The sequence below is a fragment of the Panthera tigris genome, chromosome A2, assembly GCF_018350195.1.
Source record: "Panthera tigris isolate Pti1 chromosome A2, P.tigris_Pti1_mat1.1, whole genome shotgun sequence".
NCBI classification, from domain to species: domain Eukaryota; kingdom Metazoa; phylum Chordata; class Mammalia; order Carnivora; family Felidae; genus Panthera; species Panthera tigris.
Genome location: NC_056661.1, coordinates 10,851,273 through 10,865,748, shown reverse-complemented (window position 1 = coordinate 10,865,748; position 14,476 = coordinate 10,851,273). Strand labels below are relative to the sequence as shown.

The 14,476-nt window shown below is 42.2% G+C and overlaps 2 protein-coding genes across 2 annotated transcripts; both read left to right on the top strand.

Moving 5' to 3' along the window:
* The first annotated feature begins 306 nt into the window (after positions 1 to 306).
* On the top strand, positions 307 to 1,275 carry LOC102950126 (olfactory receptor-like protein OLF4). Its single transcript, XM_007093065.2, has one exon. The coding sequence runs from the start codon at positions 307 to 309 to the stop codon at positions 1,273 to 1,275; it is 969 nt and encodes a 322-aa protein (XP_007093127.2).
* An 8,967-nt stretch (positions 1,276 to 10,242) lies between these two features.
* LOC122236011 (olfactory receptor-like protein OLF4) lies at positions 10,243 to 11,232 on the top strand. The gene has a single exon (XM_042976886.1). The coding sequence runs from the start codon at positions 10,243 to 10,245 to the stop codon at positions 11,230 to 11,232; it is 990 nt and encodes a 329-aa protein (XP_042832820.1).
* The last annotated feature ends 3,244 nt before the right edge of the window (positions 11,233 to 14,476 follow it).

The window sequence follows — 14,476 nt, the reverse complement described above, 5'->3', positions numbered from 1 at the left end:
CACTCTATACTCATTGCCTAGATAGTGCCTGAAACCTGGTCAGCACTCAATTTATATCCCTGAATACTTGAAGCATTTCTCAGGAAAACTATAAAATACATGATTTCTTAGGAAAGAAGCTGATTGACAATAAAAAGTATATCAGATGTGGCAGCGATGATTCCCTAAAGGGGACCATATCCGTGCACAACATATTAAAAGGAATTTCTGGACTGCAAAATAAAAAAACTGTAGCATTTCAATTTTGTGAGTAATACAAATTTGTGTTATTTTATTTCCCTCTTTCCCAGAAGTCACCTCCACCACATGGAACCAAGCAATGAAACACAAATTTCAAAGTTTCTTCTTCTGGGATTTTCAGAGGAACCAGGACTGCAGCTCCTCATATTTGGGCTTTTCCTCTCCATGTACCTGATCACAGTGATTGGGAACCTGCTCATCATCTTGGCCATCAGCACAGACCCCAACCTCCACACGCCCATGTACTTCTTCCTGGCCAACCTGTCCTTTGTAGACATCTGCTTCACGTCCACCACCGTCCCGAAGATGCTGGTGAACATCCGGACGCAGAGCAAAGTCATAACCTATGCAGGCTGTATCACACAGATTTATTTTCTCATACTCTTTGCTGTGATGGATGTCTTTCTCCTGAGTGTGATGGCCTATGACCGGTTTGTGGCCATCTGTCACCCCCTGCACTACACGATCATCATGAACTCCCGGCTCTGTGGGCTGCTGGTTCTGGTGTCCTGGATCATGTGTGTCCTGAATTCCCTGTTACAAACTTTAATGATGTTGCGGCTGTCCTTCTGTACACACTTGCATATCCCCCACTTTTTCTGTGAACTTAATCAGATGCTCCAACTGGCCTGTTCTGATACCTTTCTTAATAACGTGGTGATGTATCTTGCAGCTGTCTTGTTGGCTGGTGGTCCCTTCATTGGGATCCTTTACTCTTACTGTAAGATAGTTTCCTCCATTCATGGGATCTCATCAGCTGAGGGAAAGTGTAAAGCATTTTCCACCTGTGCATCTCATCTATCGGTTGTCTCCTTATTTTATTGTACGATGCTCGGCGTGTACCTGAGCTCTGCTGCTACCCACAGCTCACGGTCAAGTGCCACAGCCTCGGTGATGTACACGGTGGTCACGCCCATGCTGAACCCCTTCATCTACAGCCTGAGGAACAAAGACATGAAAAGGGCTCTGAAAGCATTCTTTGGGAAGGAGACCCTTCCATGGCCAATCGTCATAATATTGAAGAAATGCCTATGATTGCAGGGGTCAAAGCCTCTGGGTCAGAGACTGTGGTCTTTATTCAGACTGTAGATGTAGTATTGCTCTTTCCGTTTATTTCCTCGTCCTCAACTTCCATATGCCATGTATGTAAGTCACTCTATGAAGCTCTGCTCTCTCTGATATCCTACAGATTTTTCCCTTGTATTTCCCACTTTCTGAATTTTATTTGCAACCATGGATCTGAAATATTTGGAAATGTTCATTTACCTTGAGGCAACATAGACGTTTTTAAAAAATAATCTTTCTCAAACGACTGCGTCACACCAAATCATTTTTCTTTCATACGTGTTTTTTTAATGCCACGATTACCACCGGTTAGCTCTCTGTATGTCTTAGGATTGGCGGGCGGAATTGGGTGGGTGATGGGCTAAATGGGCAATGGGCATTAGGGAGGGCACGTGTTGGCGTGAGCACTGGGTGTTGTATGTAAGTGATGAATCACTAAATTCTACTCCTGACACCAACACTACACTACATGTTCACGAACTAGAATTTAAATAAAAACTTGAAACAGACAAACAAAAAGAACTGTCATGATTGATACGCCACCTACGGAAACCACCACACTTTATGACAAATATATATGATTTTAAAGTAGAACAATATCTGAGGCTACGTTTTTTCGCTTATATGTCTGAAGCTCCTTTGTATATCAGTATCTTAACTGCTCTTCTTAATAGTGGACGCTTAATATATTAATGTGTCTTCTAGATCGGTTTTATTCTCCTCATTAGGATCCTGGTCTCTTAGTACCTTGTTGTCCACAATGTGCATGATAGTCACTACCTTACTCAAGTGTTCACCAAATACGCGTCTCCAAAAGAAGTCTTCATGGAACAACAAACTTAGATAGACTTTAGAATATGATCTGAGACTCTAGATGCCTTTTAATATGATGAAGCAAAATTTTATTTTATTTTTTTTTTCAATTTAAATTTTAGTTAGTTAATATACCCTGCAATATTGGTTTTAGGAGTGAATTCCGTGATTCATCACTTACATACAACATCGAGTGCCCATCCCAATGAAGCGGAGTTTTAAATCACACATTGTGCTCTTTAAAATATTTATTCTTCATGCTGTACGTCTATGCATTGGAGTATGGAGGATTGGTGGCCATGTGTAAGGGGGCTTATCCAAACGGGGGAAGGACTGATTGACATTTTTCTATTTTTATTGAATTATCTCCTTGTTTCTTCCTGAAATCTTTGCGCTGCCTTTGGTATGACTGCTTTCATTGTTGTAAAAGAAATATATCCCCCTTCCTTCTAAATTTTGTCATAACCATGAAAGGGGTGTCGAATGGTCATTTTCCTCCATTATACATGTTTCTCAGGCTCAGGATTCTATTCATCTTCTATGCTCAAGGGATGACATAAGAGGGAGCTTGCATTCCTGTCTGGTCATGTGAATCAGGGACACCAGTTTTCCAACACAATAATGCATACATTTTCAATCTTTCCTGGCTATGCGGAAATGAACCTCAATGAGAGGTAGTTGTTTTGTTGTTTTTGTTCTTGTTGTTTGTTTGTTTCTTTTTCAGAGAGAGAGAGAGAGAGGGAGAGGGAGAGGGGGAGTGAGCAGGAGAGAGGGGAAGAGGCAGAGAGGGAAACAGAGATAGAATCTTAAGCAGGCTCCAAGTTGAACGGGGCTTGATCTCATGACTGTGAGATCACAGCCTGAGCCAAAATCAAGAGTTGGAGACTCGACCGACTGAGCCACTAAGGTGCTTCTCAGTGAGAGGTTTTCTATGCAGTTGTCTGAACTAAACTGAAATAACAGAGATACCATGAATGCAGGCTTCAAATATAAGAATAAATACCAAGAACAGTCAGCAGCAGATTATGATAATTGTCCTTACTTCTGTTCACCGTGATCATTGAATCAGTTAGCCATTGTTGCATAACAAGCCATTTAAAAGAAAATGATTTAATGTAATGCTTATATTACCAAATTATATTGTATGTTGGGGATTGTTCTGAGCTGTGCTTATCTCCTCGTGAGTCTATAGTGAGCTGTGAGACTCTACACAGTTTCTTTTCTTTTTTTTTGAATTTTTTCTTAAAGTTTATTTATTTTTGAGAGAGCCAGAGACAGGATGCGAGTGGGTTATGGGCAGAAAGAGAGAACGAGACACAGAATTTAAGCAGGCTCCAGGCTCCGAGCTGGCAGCACCGAGCCTGACGCAGGGCTTGAACCCACAAGCTGTGAGGTCATGACCAGAGCCTAAGTTGGACATTCAACCGACTGAGCCACTCAGGCGCCCCGACTCTAAATTGTTCCTAAGGCTCATCCATGATGTCATGTGTGACCACGGGGCACTTCTCTTCTGAACAAGTATATGATCAGTTAACTCGATTTCTGAGTGCATTTTTATCTTCTGTTTCACAGGGAAAAAAAGAATATCAAAAGTGAATGATTTTAATTTACATCTACTGTTCCTATATTCATATATGACACTTGCTTTCTTCCTACTGAGAAGAAAAAGCTCCTGTCACGACTCAGTATGAATCAGCTACCTCTGCTCTATATTTCACACCGATCCATACGCTGCTAGATTTTTTTCCCTTCTAACTAATTTAGTGGGGGTATAATCATGTGCTATAAACTGCATCTATTCGGAATGTATGATTTGATGAATTAAGGGAGCCACACAAAAACTAAAGTACCTACTGCACGTTCCTATTTGATGTTCTTCAAGAAAATGCACAACCTTGATGACTTCTTAATCCAATTGTTAAAATGTAATCTCCCTGGGCCTCAGCTTCTTTATTTCCGAAAGTAACTTGGGACCGTAAATGTAACTTCAAATGGATGTTGCAAGAAATAAATGAGGTGTGTGGACATATTTCGTTGAGTTCGAAGAAAATGCTCAGCTGTAAAGTTGTATGTATGCATATATGTGTGTTTCTCTGTATACATTTTTATTTCAAATAAACACACCTACACATGGGTACCCCAACACAGAATCATTTTTAAAAATATTATTATCTGAGAGTACTTGGCACACAACGTTACACGAGTTTCATGTGTACGACGTAGAGATTCAACTTCTCCGTACATTATGCGGTGCTCAGCACAAATGTAGCTGCTGGCTGTCAGCCTACCAGGCCATTGCCATATCATTGACTATATTCTGTCCGCTGTGCCTTTGATTTCCGTGACTCATTTATTCCACAACTGGAAGCCTGTACCTCCCACTGCCCTTCACCCATCCTCCCCTCCCCCCTCTGACAACCACGAGTTTATTCTCTATATTTATGGATCGGATTCTGCTGTTCTGTGTGCTTGTTTATTCATTTTAAGCGGACTCAATGGGGCACCTGAGTGGCTCAGTTGGCTGAATGTCTGACTCTTGATTTCCCCCGGGGTCGTGGAATTGGGTTCCCCGCCACACTGAGCATGGAACTTGCTTAGGATTCTCTCTCTCTCTCTTTCTCTCTCTCTCTCTCAATCTCTCAATCTCTCCCTCTGCCCCTCCTCCACTCACACATGCTCTTACTCTCAAACAAAAATTTAAAAAATGAACACAGACTCATTTATGACCTCTTATTTTATGTTGAAAGGAAATGAGTGAAATTTGAAGAGTGTTGATATAAAAAGAATAAATGTTTGAGTTAATATGCAATTGAAGAATGTAGACATGTAGACACAACAATTTAGTATAAAAAATAGACATACATTCAAATGATGAATTACTTTTCTTCTGCTAATGTGTCAAAGACAATAAAATCTGGAGCACGTTTGTATTTATGCACTGAGAAATTCTCTACCAACTAAAGAGGACGAATATCTCCAAATTGATTTTAAAATTCTTCTACTTAAAGATGGGATTACAACACAAAATGCCTTTACCCAGGGGGAGCTATAGTGAATGAACGGAGAAGCTTAGTCTCAGGTTCTTAACAAAATTTTATTGGACAAATGTTTGTGTTCAAGTCCTAATGCTAATGTAAAATGACTACATTAGTGTTTGAAAACACATGTATGCTCTTACAATTCTGGGGCTCAAAAGCCTGAAGTCGTTCTCATGGGTCTGAAAGGAAGAGGTTTGCAAGGCTTGGTTCCTTCTGGAAGCTACAGGGAAGAATCTGTTTACTTTTCTATCCCAAGCTCATATCATAGTGCAAAATATGATCTAAATATATTTTATATATTTTATATAACTGACAAATGCTTCACACAGAGGGGCTACATGGCAGCTGTTAACTTGTGACATATTATGGAATTCCTAAATGTTTGGAAAATGTGTCATGAAGCTGAGGTACATGGTGCTTGGGGTTCATATCAAAGGAACTCGTTGAAAAGGAAATAGGAATGTTCCATAGATAGCGGAGCTGTGTCTCCACCACAAGCCAAGTGTTTGGACACCCAAGGCATCTAATCCACAAAGATTGTTCAGTTCTAGACTTGGGGGAAAAGCTGAAATCAGGGTTGGGATGAGATGCGGGGATGTCTGCCCTCTGGGAGGAGCAGAGTTCAAGAGGAAGGAGTGATTAACACTGGGGTCACAGTCTATTGGGAATATGGAATCTCCAAACATCTTTCCTTTGTCTCCAGACCAGTGTCCTCCAGGGAAATCATGTGCTGTAGGTTGGAGAGGCAGGAGGGGAACGTGCCTCATGAACACACAGAGGAAACTATAAATATCTCCTGTGTGCCGTTCCTCTGCCTGTGCAACCTTGGGCTGATGGGACCTGGTTGTTGCTTCTGGAGTCTGAAGCTTGGCTGGGAGACTCATGCTAGCCTCCGTCCTGTCGTCTTGTGTGGGGACAGAGTTTAGTTGCCACCTATAACCATCTGGAGGGAATTCAGACAGCCACAAGGAGACCTCTCCCTCAGAGCTCCCATCCAGGTGAGGCTGAGACCCGGCAGGATCTTCAGGAAAAGATTAGGGAGAATCAAAGCCAGGTGCATTTACCTAAGGTCACCACACAGCCACCAGCCTAGCCCAGAACCTGGAGATCTCTATGGTCATTTGCTTGCCTGATTACTTAATGACCTCGTGGATGATGTTACAGAAAGGATTGCACATTGAACTCAGCCACACATGGGTGATTGTTGCCAGTGAAGTGATGGGAGGGGAGGCAGGAAATACTTCCAGTAAAAGTAGAACGCGTCCAATGAGTTTTGCAGTTGAAGGGAGTAGGAAAATTAGGGATGGAGGGATGCGCAGTGAAGTCAGGACATTTCTTTTTTGTCTGTAAATGAGGCATCCTGGGGGGTGCCTCGGTGGCTCAGTGGGTTAAGCTGCAAACTCTTGATTTCGGGTAAGGTCATGATCTTATGGTTTGTGAGATGGAGCCCTGCATTGGGCTCTGGCTGACAGCTCAGAGACTGGAACCTGCTTTGGATTCTGTGTCTCTCTCCCTCTCTGCCTCTCCCCCGTTCACACACCCCGTCTCAAAATAAATAACAAAACATTAAACAAATGGGGCATACTGGGCTACGTTTCCATATTGATGAGACATATCTAGACCAATTACTGCTTGCATATACGACCTTGCAACATTAATTCATGAGACATATATTTTCACAGCGTGCTCTTGCTCTGGGTATTCGTATGACCGCCATGATGTGATAAGTAAAAACTATGGTTACCTAGCTTTGCTTTGCAGTGATTTCATTATCTACGAAGTTGACTATGTTTGTGGGTTAGTTATTCCTTGCTTGCCTCATTTACACATTGTCTCTAACGGGTCTTTGCATGTGTACAATGGAGTTGGGGAGGTGCTACTTCCATTTCTGATTACATTCTTTCTAAAAAGGAAGTGGATGGGGTGTTCGGTGTTATTTTCCCCACTTTGTCGTTTACCATTGAGTTCTACTGTGTACATCTAGACATATACGCACTGTGACATAGACATATAGGACTGTGTTCAGTAGTAATATAGGGTCAAATCTGTCACTCGGTTATACTGTGTCTCTCTTGTTATTTATTTATTTATTTATTTATTTATTTGCCTGACTTCATTATCCTATACTGAGCTGTCACTAATACTCTTCACTTGCAAACTCTTGCTATAAACAAAAAGGAGTATACGTGACATTTTGTACATTGCGCACAAATCACTGTCTATACACATTTCCACGTGCCTTCCCATCTCTGTTATTCCCTGCAGTTCCTTTTGGCCCTTTGTGAAAAGGTCTATTTCTGGAAGTTGCTTTATCTCTGACTACCACGGCTTCTTTACATTTGACTGAAGATCACCTTTACCCTCCATAAGGATATTTGAATCCATGTATCCTTATAAGAAAATATTTATTATTTAGATACGGCCCCTTCCCCGGTGATAAAGGTGATTCTATCGCATTCTTTTCTTTCCACGTGTTTGGAAGTGTGATCTGAAATCAGTGGCCCACCTCGATACCACTAAATCATTTTATGCCTTTTGAGAGTTGCTTTTAGATTCTCACATAATTTCGTTTCACACAGTTGTTTTGAAACTTGCCCTAATTTCACTCCTCCTGGAAGTCTTTATTCGTGAGGTTCTCATAAAGTTCTCTTCCTATCTTAGGCGCACATACACATTCATAACCAGACGGATGAATGAATGGCGGCCTGTGGACGACATAAACGCTCTTTAGGTTTTAGGGTAGTCTTTTCTTCTACCTGCGTCCACTCTTCCTTCTTCCTCAAAACTACCTCATGGACTTGTCTCCAACCGACTAGGGAAAGGCTGATTCTTTATTTCAATGTCTGCATAATATTTCATGATACGGCTGTGCTACTCACACTTCGAAAGCTTTTCCTAGCTTTTCTCGATGCATTGCTATTATGACAATTCTACAAAAATATTTTGAGATTGTTATGTGAAAAATCTGGTTCTCCACTGGAGGAAACACTGTCCCTCAGGGGGACATGACTTATTTGGATGTCACATGGTGGGGGGGGAGGCTCAGGAAGGGCCAGGGATGCTCTAAACACGTTCAAAGCCCAGGACACACAGCACAGAGACCAGTCTGGATCAGAAGGTCAGGGGTGCCGAGACTGAGAATCTCTGAGTTAAAGAATATCTGTGTTTTCACATTTGTAGCGTCTTCAGGTCGTTTTCTCAACATCGCAGTGGTTCCCATTCCTCCCAGAAAAATTAGAGAATCTCTTGTTTCTACCTGTTTAAAAATTTCAACCCAGTCAGCTCGAGAGATCTTGTTTTCTTCAACCGTTACTGAATTTGAGCCAATATGTACATATTTGATCACCAGGTTCATTGTTAAATGTCTATTGTTATTATATGTCCATAAAGTCTATGCCTATTCCGCAGCTAGCAGCATTTCAAATGAAGTTCACAGATTATCGTTTATTGCCTTGGGTTGGATATTATGTCCACAAAATGATTTAAATTTTATATAGCTAAATATATCTATCTTCTTACTTCTGATTTTCCTGTCTTAATTACAATGATTTTGCTCACCTGTGGCTTGTATCTGCGTTTTTATGCACGTTCACTGAAAATGTACTGTTTCCATTTACTTCAAGATCTCTAATCCCTCTGAATTAAGATGTGCATACTAGGGAACCTTTATTTTCTTTCAGATGGATAGCCACCTGTGCCAGCCTATAGGAAACAGCCTTCACCAACTAAATTGGAATACAGTGGTGCCTGGGTGGCTCAGTCCGTTGAGCATCTGACTCTTGCTTTCGACTCAGGTCATGATCTCATGGTTCGTGAGATCAAACCATGCATCAGTCTCCATGCCGAGCGTGGAGCCTGCATGGGATTTTCTGTATTATCAAAGGCTGATGGGTGTGCGTCTGACTTCGGCTCAGGTCACGATCTCGCGGTCTGTGAGTTCGAGCCCCGCGTCGGGCTCTGTGCTGACATCTCGGAGCCTGGAGCCTGCAGCGGATTCTGTGTCTCCCTCTCTCTCCTCCCCTCCTACACTCACGCTCTGTCTCTCTCTCTCTCTCTCTCTCTCTCTCTCTCAATAATAAATAAACATTAAAAACTTCAAATACAGGAAAGAAAATGAACATGCCAGTCTGACTTGTCAATGTTATTCACGGGATGCTTGTTCATTGGAATTCAGGTAATATTTTACATTGTTTAGGGGAATGATTATGGATCTGGCCAGCTTGAGTTATACTCCCTCCAAACTTAAACACGGGGGCTGGGGGTGAGAAGTCATGGTAAGAACACAGCCAGAGAAACAATGATTTGGGGTGTGTGTATGTGTGTGTGTGTGTGCATGCTTTTTGGAGTGGGATTCATCCTCAGAACAGGGGTACACGGTCTAATATGTTCTAAGGTGAATACAGAAGCCAGAACTCAATCAACACACAGTACTCAGGAGGGCTCGATGTCAATTTACAGGAGACTTCGCAAGTAGAGTCTAAAATACATGCAGCACATAGTGTGGGTGAGTGACTCTGTTTTCTTGCGGGTTAACCAGCAGCGCCCATTTCCTTGAAATTGCCTCACACCGTCTCTCATTTCCCTCCTGTTCACTCCCCTTCCTACACATGCTTCCTGTTTGGGACCCAAATAGCTCAAAGTAGGATCATCCTCGGGGCCTTAGCAGAGGCCACTCCCTCAGCCAGCACACACTTCCCCAGAGATGCCGTGGCTCCCGCCTTCCTTTCCCTGAGGTCTCCGTTCAGATGTCGCCTTGTTCACTGTTCTTGACTGAACACCAATTACAAAATAACACTTGTATCCACACTCTCCTTTATACCTCCTCTTGTTCTCTTCACAGCACTTCACACCCTCTGATGTCCTATTGATATTTTTATTTCCTTCTGTTCATTCTCCATCACTGGAGTATACTGGCTTTTGATTTCCCGGACTCATTGCCTAGACAATGCCTGGAATATGTTTGACCCTCACTACAACTTCTTGACAGCAAAATATAAATCGTAGCATTGCAACAATGTGAGTGATGCTGTTCAGGTGAAAATTAATGATGTCTCCCATCGTCTTTCCTCATGGTCAGTGCAACCTCATGGAACCAGGAAATGATACACGGATATCAGAATTTCTGCTTCTGGGATTTTCAGACGGTCCAGAACTGCAGCCCCTCGTATTTGGGCTTTTCCTCTCCATGTACCTGATCACTGTGTTTGGCAACCTGCTCATCCTCCTGGCCTTCAGCTCTGACTCCCGCCTCCACACGCCCATGTACTTCTTCCTGGCCAACCTGTCCTTTGTAGACATTTGCTTCACCTCCACCACCGTCCCGAAGATGCTCTGGAACATCCAGACCCAGAGCAAAGTCATAACCTATGAGGACTGCATCACACAAGTGAACTTTTTCATAATCTTTTCAGGATTGGACATCTACCTCCTGGCCATTATGGCCTATGACAGGTTTGTGGCCATCTGTCACCCCCTGCAATACACGGTCATCATGAGCCCCCGGCTCTGTGCACTGCTGGTCCTGGTGTCCTGGATCACGAGTGTCCTGCATTCCTTGTTGCAAACTTCAATGGTGTTGCGGCTGTCCTTCTGTACAGGCTTGGAAATCCCCCATTTTTCCTGTGAACTCAATCAGATGATCCAACTTGCCTGTTCTGACACCTTTCTTAATAACTTGGTGATGTATTTTGCAGCTATCTTAGTGGGTGGTGGTCCTTTCATTGGGATCCTTTACTCTTACTCCAAGATACTTTCCTCCATACGTGGGATCTCATCAGCTCAGGGCAAGTATAAAGCATTTTCCACCTGTGCATCTCACCTCTTGGTTGTCTCCTTATTTTATTGTACGGGCCTCGGAGTGTACCTCAGCTCTGCTGCTACCCAGGGCTCCCACTCAAGTGCCACAGCCTCGGTGATGTACACGGTGGTCACGCCCATGCTGAACCCCTTCATCTACAGCCTGAGGAACAAAGATATAAAGGGGGCTCTGAAGAGATTCTCTGCTATGGCAGTTAGAAAAGGTCCAATTGTCCTGCGGTTGAAGAATTTCCCAGGATTGCAAGCCTCAAAGTCTTAGCTCAGAAATTGTGTTTTGTTTTTTTAAGCAGATTGTAGACATAGAGTTTGTGTCTCTCATTTATTTCCTGGAATTTTATTTTTTCAACCACTCAGTACAATTTAGTTCCTCATTTTAGTAAGTTTTTCCCTCTCTGTGATCCAACCTTTTTCCCTTCATCTTTTTCTTTTATTTCTAAATTGATTCGCAAGCTGTGATATGAGAAAATTAGGAGTTCTCATTTGTCTCATGGAACTGCCTGGATTCCTTAAGAATAATTTCTTCACAGGGGCCCCTGGGTGGCTCAGTTGGTTAAGCATCTGACTTCGGCTCAGGTTCCTGGTGCCCGAGTTCGAGCCCCGCATTGGACTCTGTGCTGATAGCTCAGAGCCTGGAGCCTGTTTCAGATTTGTGTCTCTCCCTTTGTCTCTGCCCTCCCCCCCACTCATGTTTTGCCTCTGTCTCTCTCCCTTAAAAAATAAAAAAAAAATTAAAAAATTTTTAAAGAAAAAAGAATAATTTCTTCACCAATGACAGAATCACTCCACATAATAATGTTTTTAGTTTTACTAAAAGAAAACTGATTTGTTACCTCTCTGTTGGAATAAATTCAATTTGGCAAATAGGCCATTTCTATTCTATTCTATTCTATTCTATTCTATTCTATTCTAACTCTGAGACCACAGTTTTTCATTTTGAGTCTGTCATTCCTTTGTTTATCACTGCCTTAACTGTTTTTCCTGATGAACAAACCAGTGTGTTTCATAATGGGCCATTAGCTTTTTTCTCCAAATTAGGATTCTGTTCTTTTCTCAGGCTCTATGTCCCCAGTGTTTACATTAGTCACTGGCAAAACTGATTATCAAAAACTTGTCTACCAGTGGAGTCTACAAAGAAACAGAAATTCAAAAAAGGAGAATGACTTAATACGGCCTTGGAGTCAAAGATGACCTCGACTATGATAAAGCAAATTTAAATTCTCCTTTTTATTACTATGCTCTACATTTCTTCTCAAGCTGTACATCTCTCAATCAAGTATGGAATAGCAATGGCAGTGTTTAAGGGGATTTATTCGCTGGGGTGAATGATTGGTTACTTATTGCCGTCAAAAGACTTATAAATAAAAACAATAAAATGGTCCTGAAAGAAATTAAAGAATACATAAATAAATGGGATGGCCTCCTGTGCTCATGCTTTGAAGATTTTTTATTTAATTTTAGGATGGTTTTTAAAATGTTTTCCAAGCATACCCCATTTTTGTTATTTTCAAATTATCATTGAATCTGTAGATCTTTGGGGTAGTATTGCCATCTTAACAACTTTAATTCTAACTTAAATTTCTCCTAACAAAGGACCACAGCTTTGCTCTCAGTCTGTTCTCCACATCCAGGACCCGCAGCATCAACACCACCAGGGAGCTTGTTAGAGAAGCAGGGTCCTCGGGGCCCCTGGAGACCTGAGGAATCAGAATTTGCATTTCAACTACAGTCCCTGGTGAATTGTGTGCACAGTGGAGAAACCTTAGTGTGGAACAGGTTTCCTCACCTTCTCGCCATTGACCCTTGGAGCTGCATAACTATTTTTGTCGAGTGCTGTCCTGCAGCTGAAGGTATTCAGAAGCACCTCTTCAGACATGGACAGAAATCCCAAGAGCAACTCTGGTTGGGAACCACTTCCCAGAGTTTCAGAACCGGAAACATCCCGACATCATTGCAATGAAGATTACATGCTGATTGGTTTGGCCTTTGAGCAGAACATTGAATTCCTCTGAGCCCATTTCTACAATAGCGAATACAGCTCATGAAAGTACTACATCATAGATTGTACTTTTGTCAAAATTAAATCATAGAATCCCTTTAGTGTGCTAAGCTAGTCTATGCTGCAGAAAATCGAAATGTATCTCTTATAGTAAATAAATACTTCATCATGAGGGAGTAAATGATGACTCTTAAGTTGTGATCTAATAATGAAATTCCTAATTGTTTCTGCTAAACTATTACACAGCCAAAGAGGTTAGTACCCCAACTTTTTAAATTTTATTTATTGAAATTCAAGGATCCAAGAAGCTCAGAGGGTCCCCGAGGGACTGTAACAAACAGTAGTAACCTCCTCGCTTCTGGCAGCTTTGCACCCGACCACCTCCCCTGATGCCCAGCAAAAACCATGTGAGAACACACTTACCTCCCCCCAAAGACGAAAGTGCCGATATCTTCCTAATGTCAAACACCTTACATATGGCGGGCCCAAGGGAAAAAATGAGCAAGGGGATAAGCCAACACTTCACAAAAGGAAGCGCACGTGATTGGCTGCCAGGTGCGCAGTTACAAGGTCAACCACGGAAGACTTCCCTTTCACGTGCCTCTTGCATCATTACTTGGGCAATTCGTCTTCATGGGGGCTGACAGCAGGTGAGGGCAGCCCTGTTATCCCTTTCTCTTTTTAAGGTTTATTTCTTTCAGAGAGAGAGCACAAGTAGGGGAGGGAGAGAGGGAGAGAGAGAGCACAAAGCAGGGGAGGGACAGAGAGAGTCCCAAGCAGGCTCCATGCTGTGGGCACAGAGCCCAACATGGGGCTGGATCTCACGAAGTGTGAGATCTGAGCTGAACCGAAACCAAGAAGAGGTCTCCTAACCCACTGAGCCACCCAGGCGCTCGTCTCCCTTCCCTATGTGACGTCCTCTCATTGATACTCTTGGACTCTGGGTATTGGTGTCTTTTTCACAAACCCAAGGGGCACCTCGAATCCTCATTCTGTATGTCAGCCAGTGGACAGAGGCTTCCCCAGACCATGCTCTGTAAATGCTCCCGACATCACGACAGTCCACTTTTGTACCAAATAACTTGTTTCACATGATTATGCTTGACCACATGATGCCATCCGTATATTTATATTATTGTTCTCTGTCCTTGGTGCTACACAGAAACATACGCTGGTGAAGGGATTTCACCTTCTTTGTTCACTTTTGTTTTTGTCACAAATGTGTGTGAATATATGGTTAGTATGAAAACCCCAAGGATATGAAAAATTATAGAATTTTAAAAATAAGGGATAATGAAACCAGGTTAAAATGACTAGTTTCCAAACAACTGTCCACAGCAAAATTATGTGAAAACTAAAAGCTAACTGAAATTGGCTATAAAAAAGAAACTGTTAATGATATCAACATGGATTCATAATTAAACTGTCAATGGCCTACACACAAAAAATATAATATATAATGTTCCTACAATGCTCGGTTTGTATTTGTGGGATGACTCAGAAATTA

Coding starts and splice junctions, on each gene's coding strand:
- LOC102950126 (XM_007093065.2), top strand. CDS start 307: ATGGAACCAAGCAATGAAACACAAATTTCAAAGTTTCTTCTTCTGGGA.
- LOC122236011 (XM_042976886.1), top strand. CDS start 10,243: ATGGAACCAGGAAATGATACACGGATATCAGAATTTCTGCTTCTGGGA.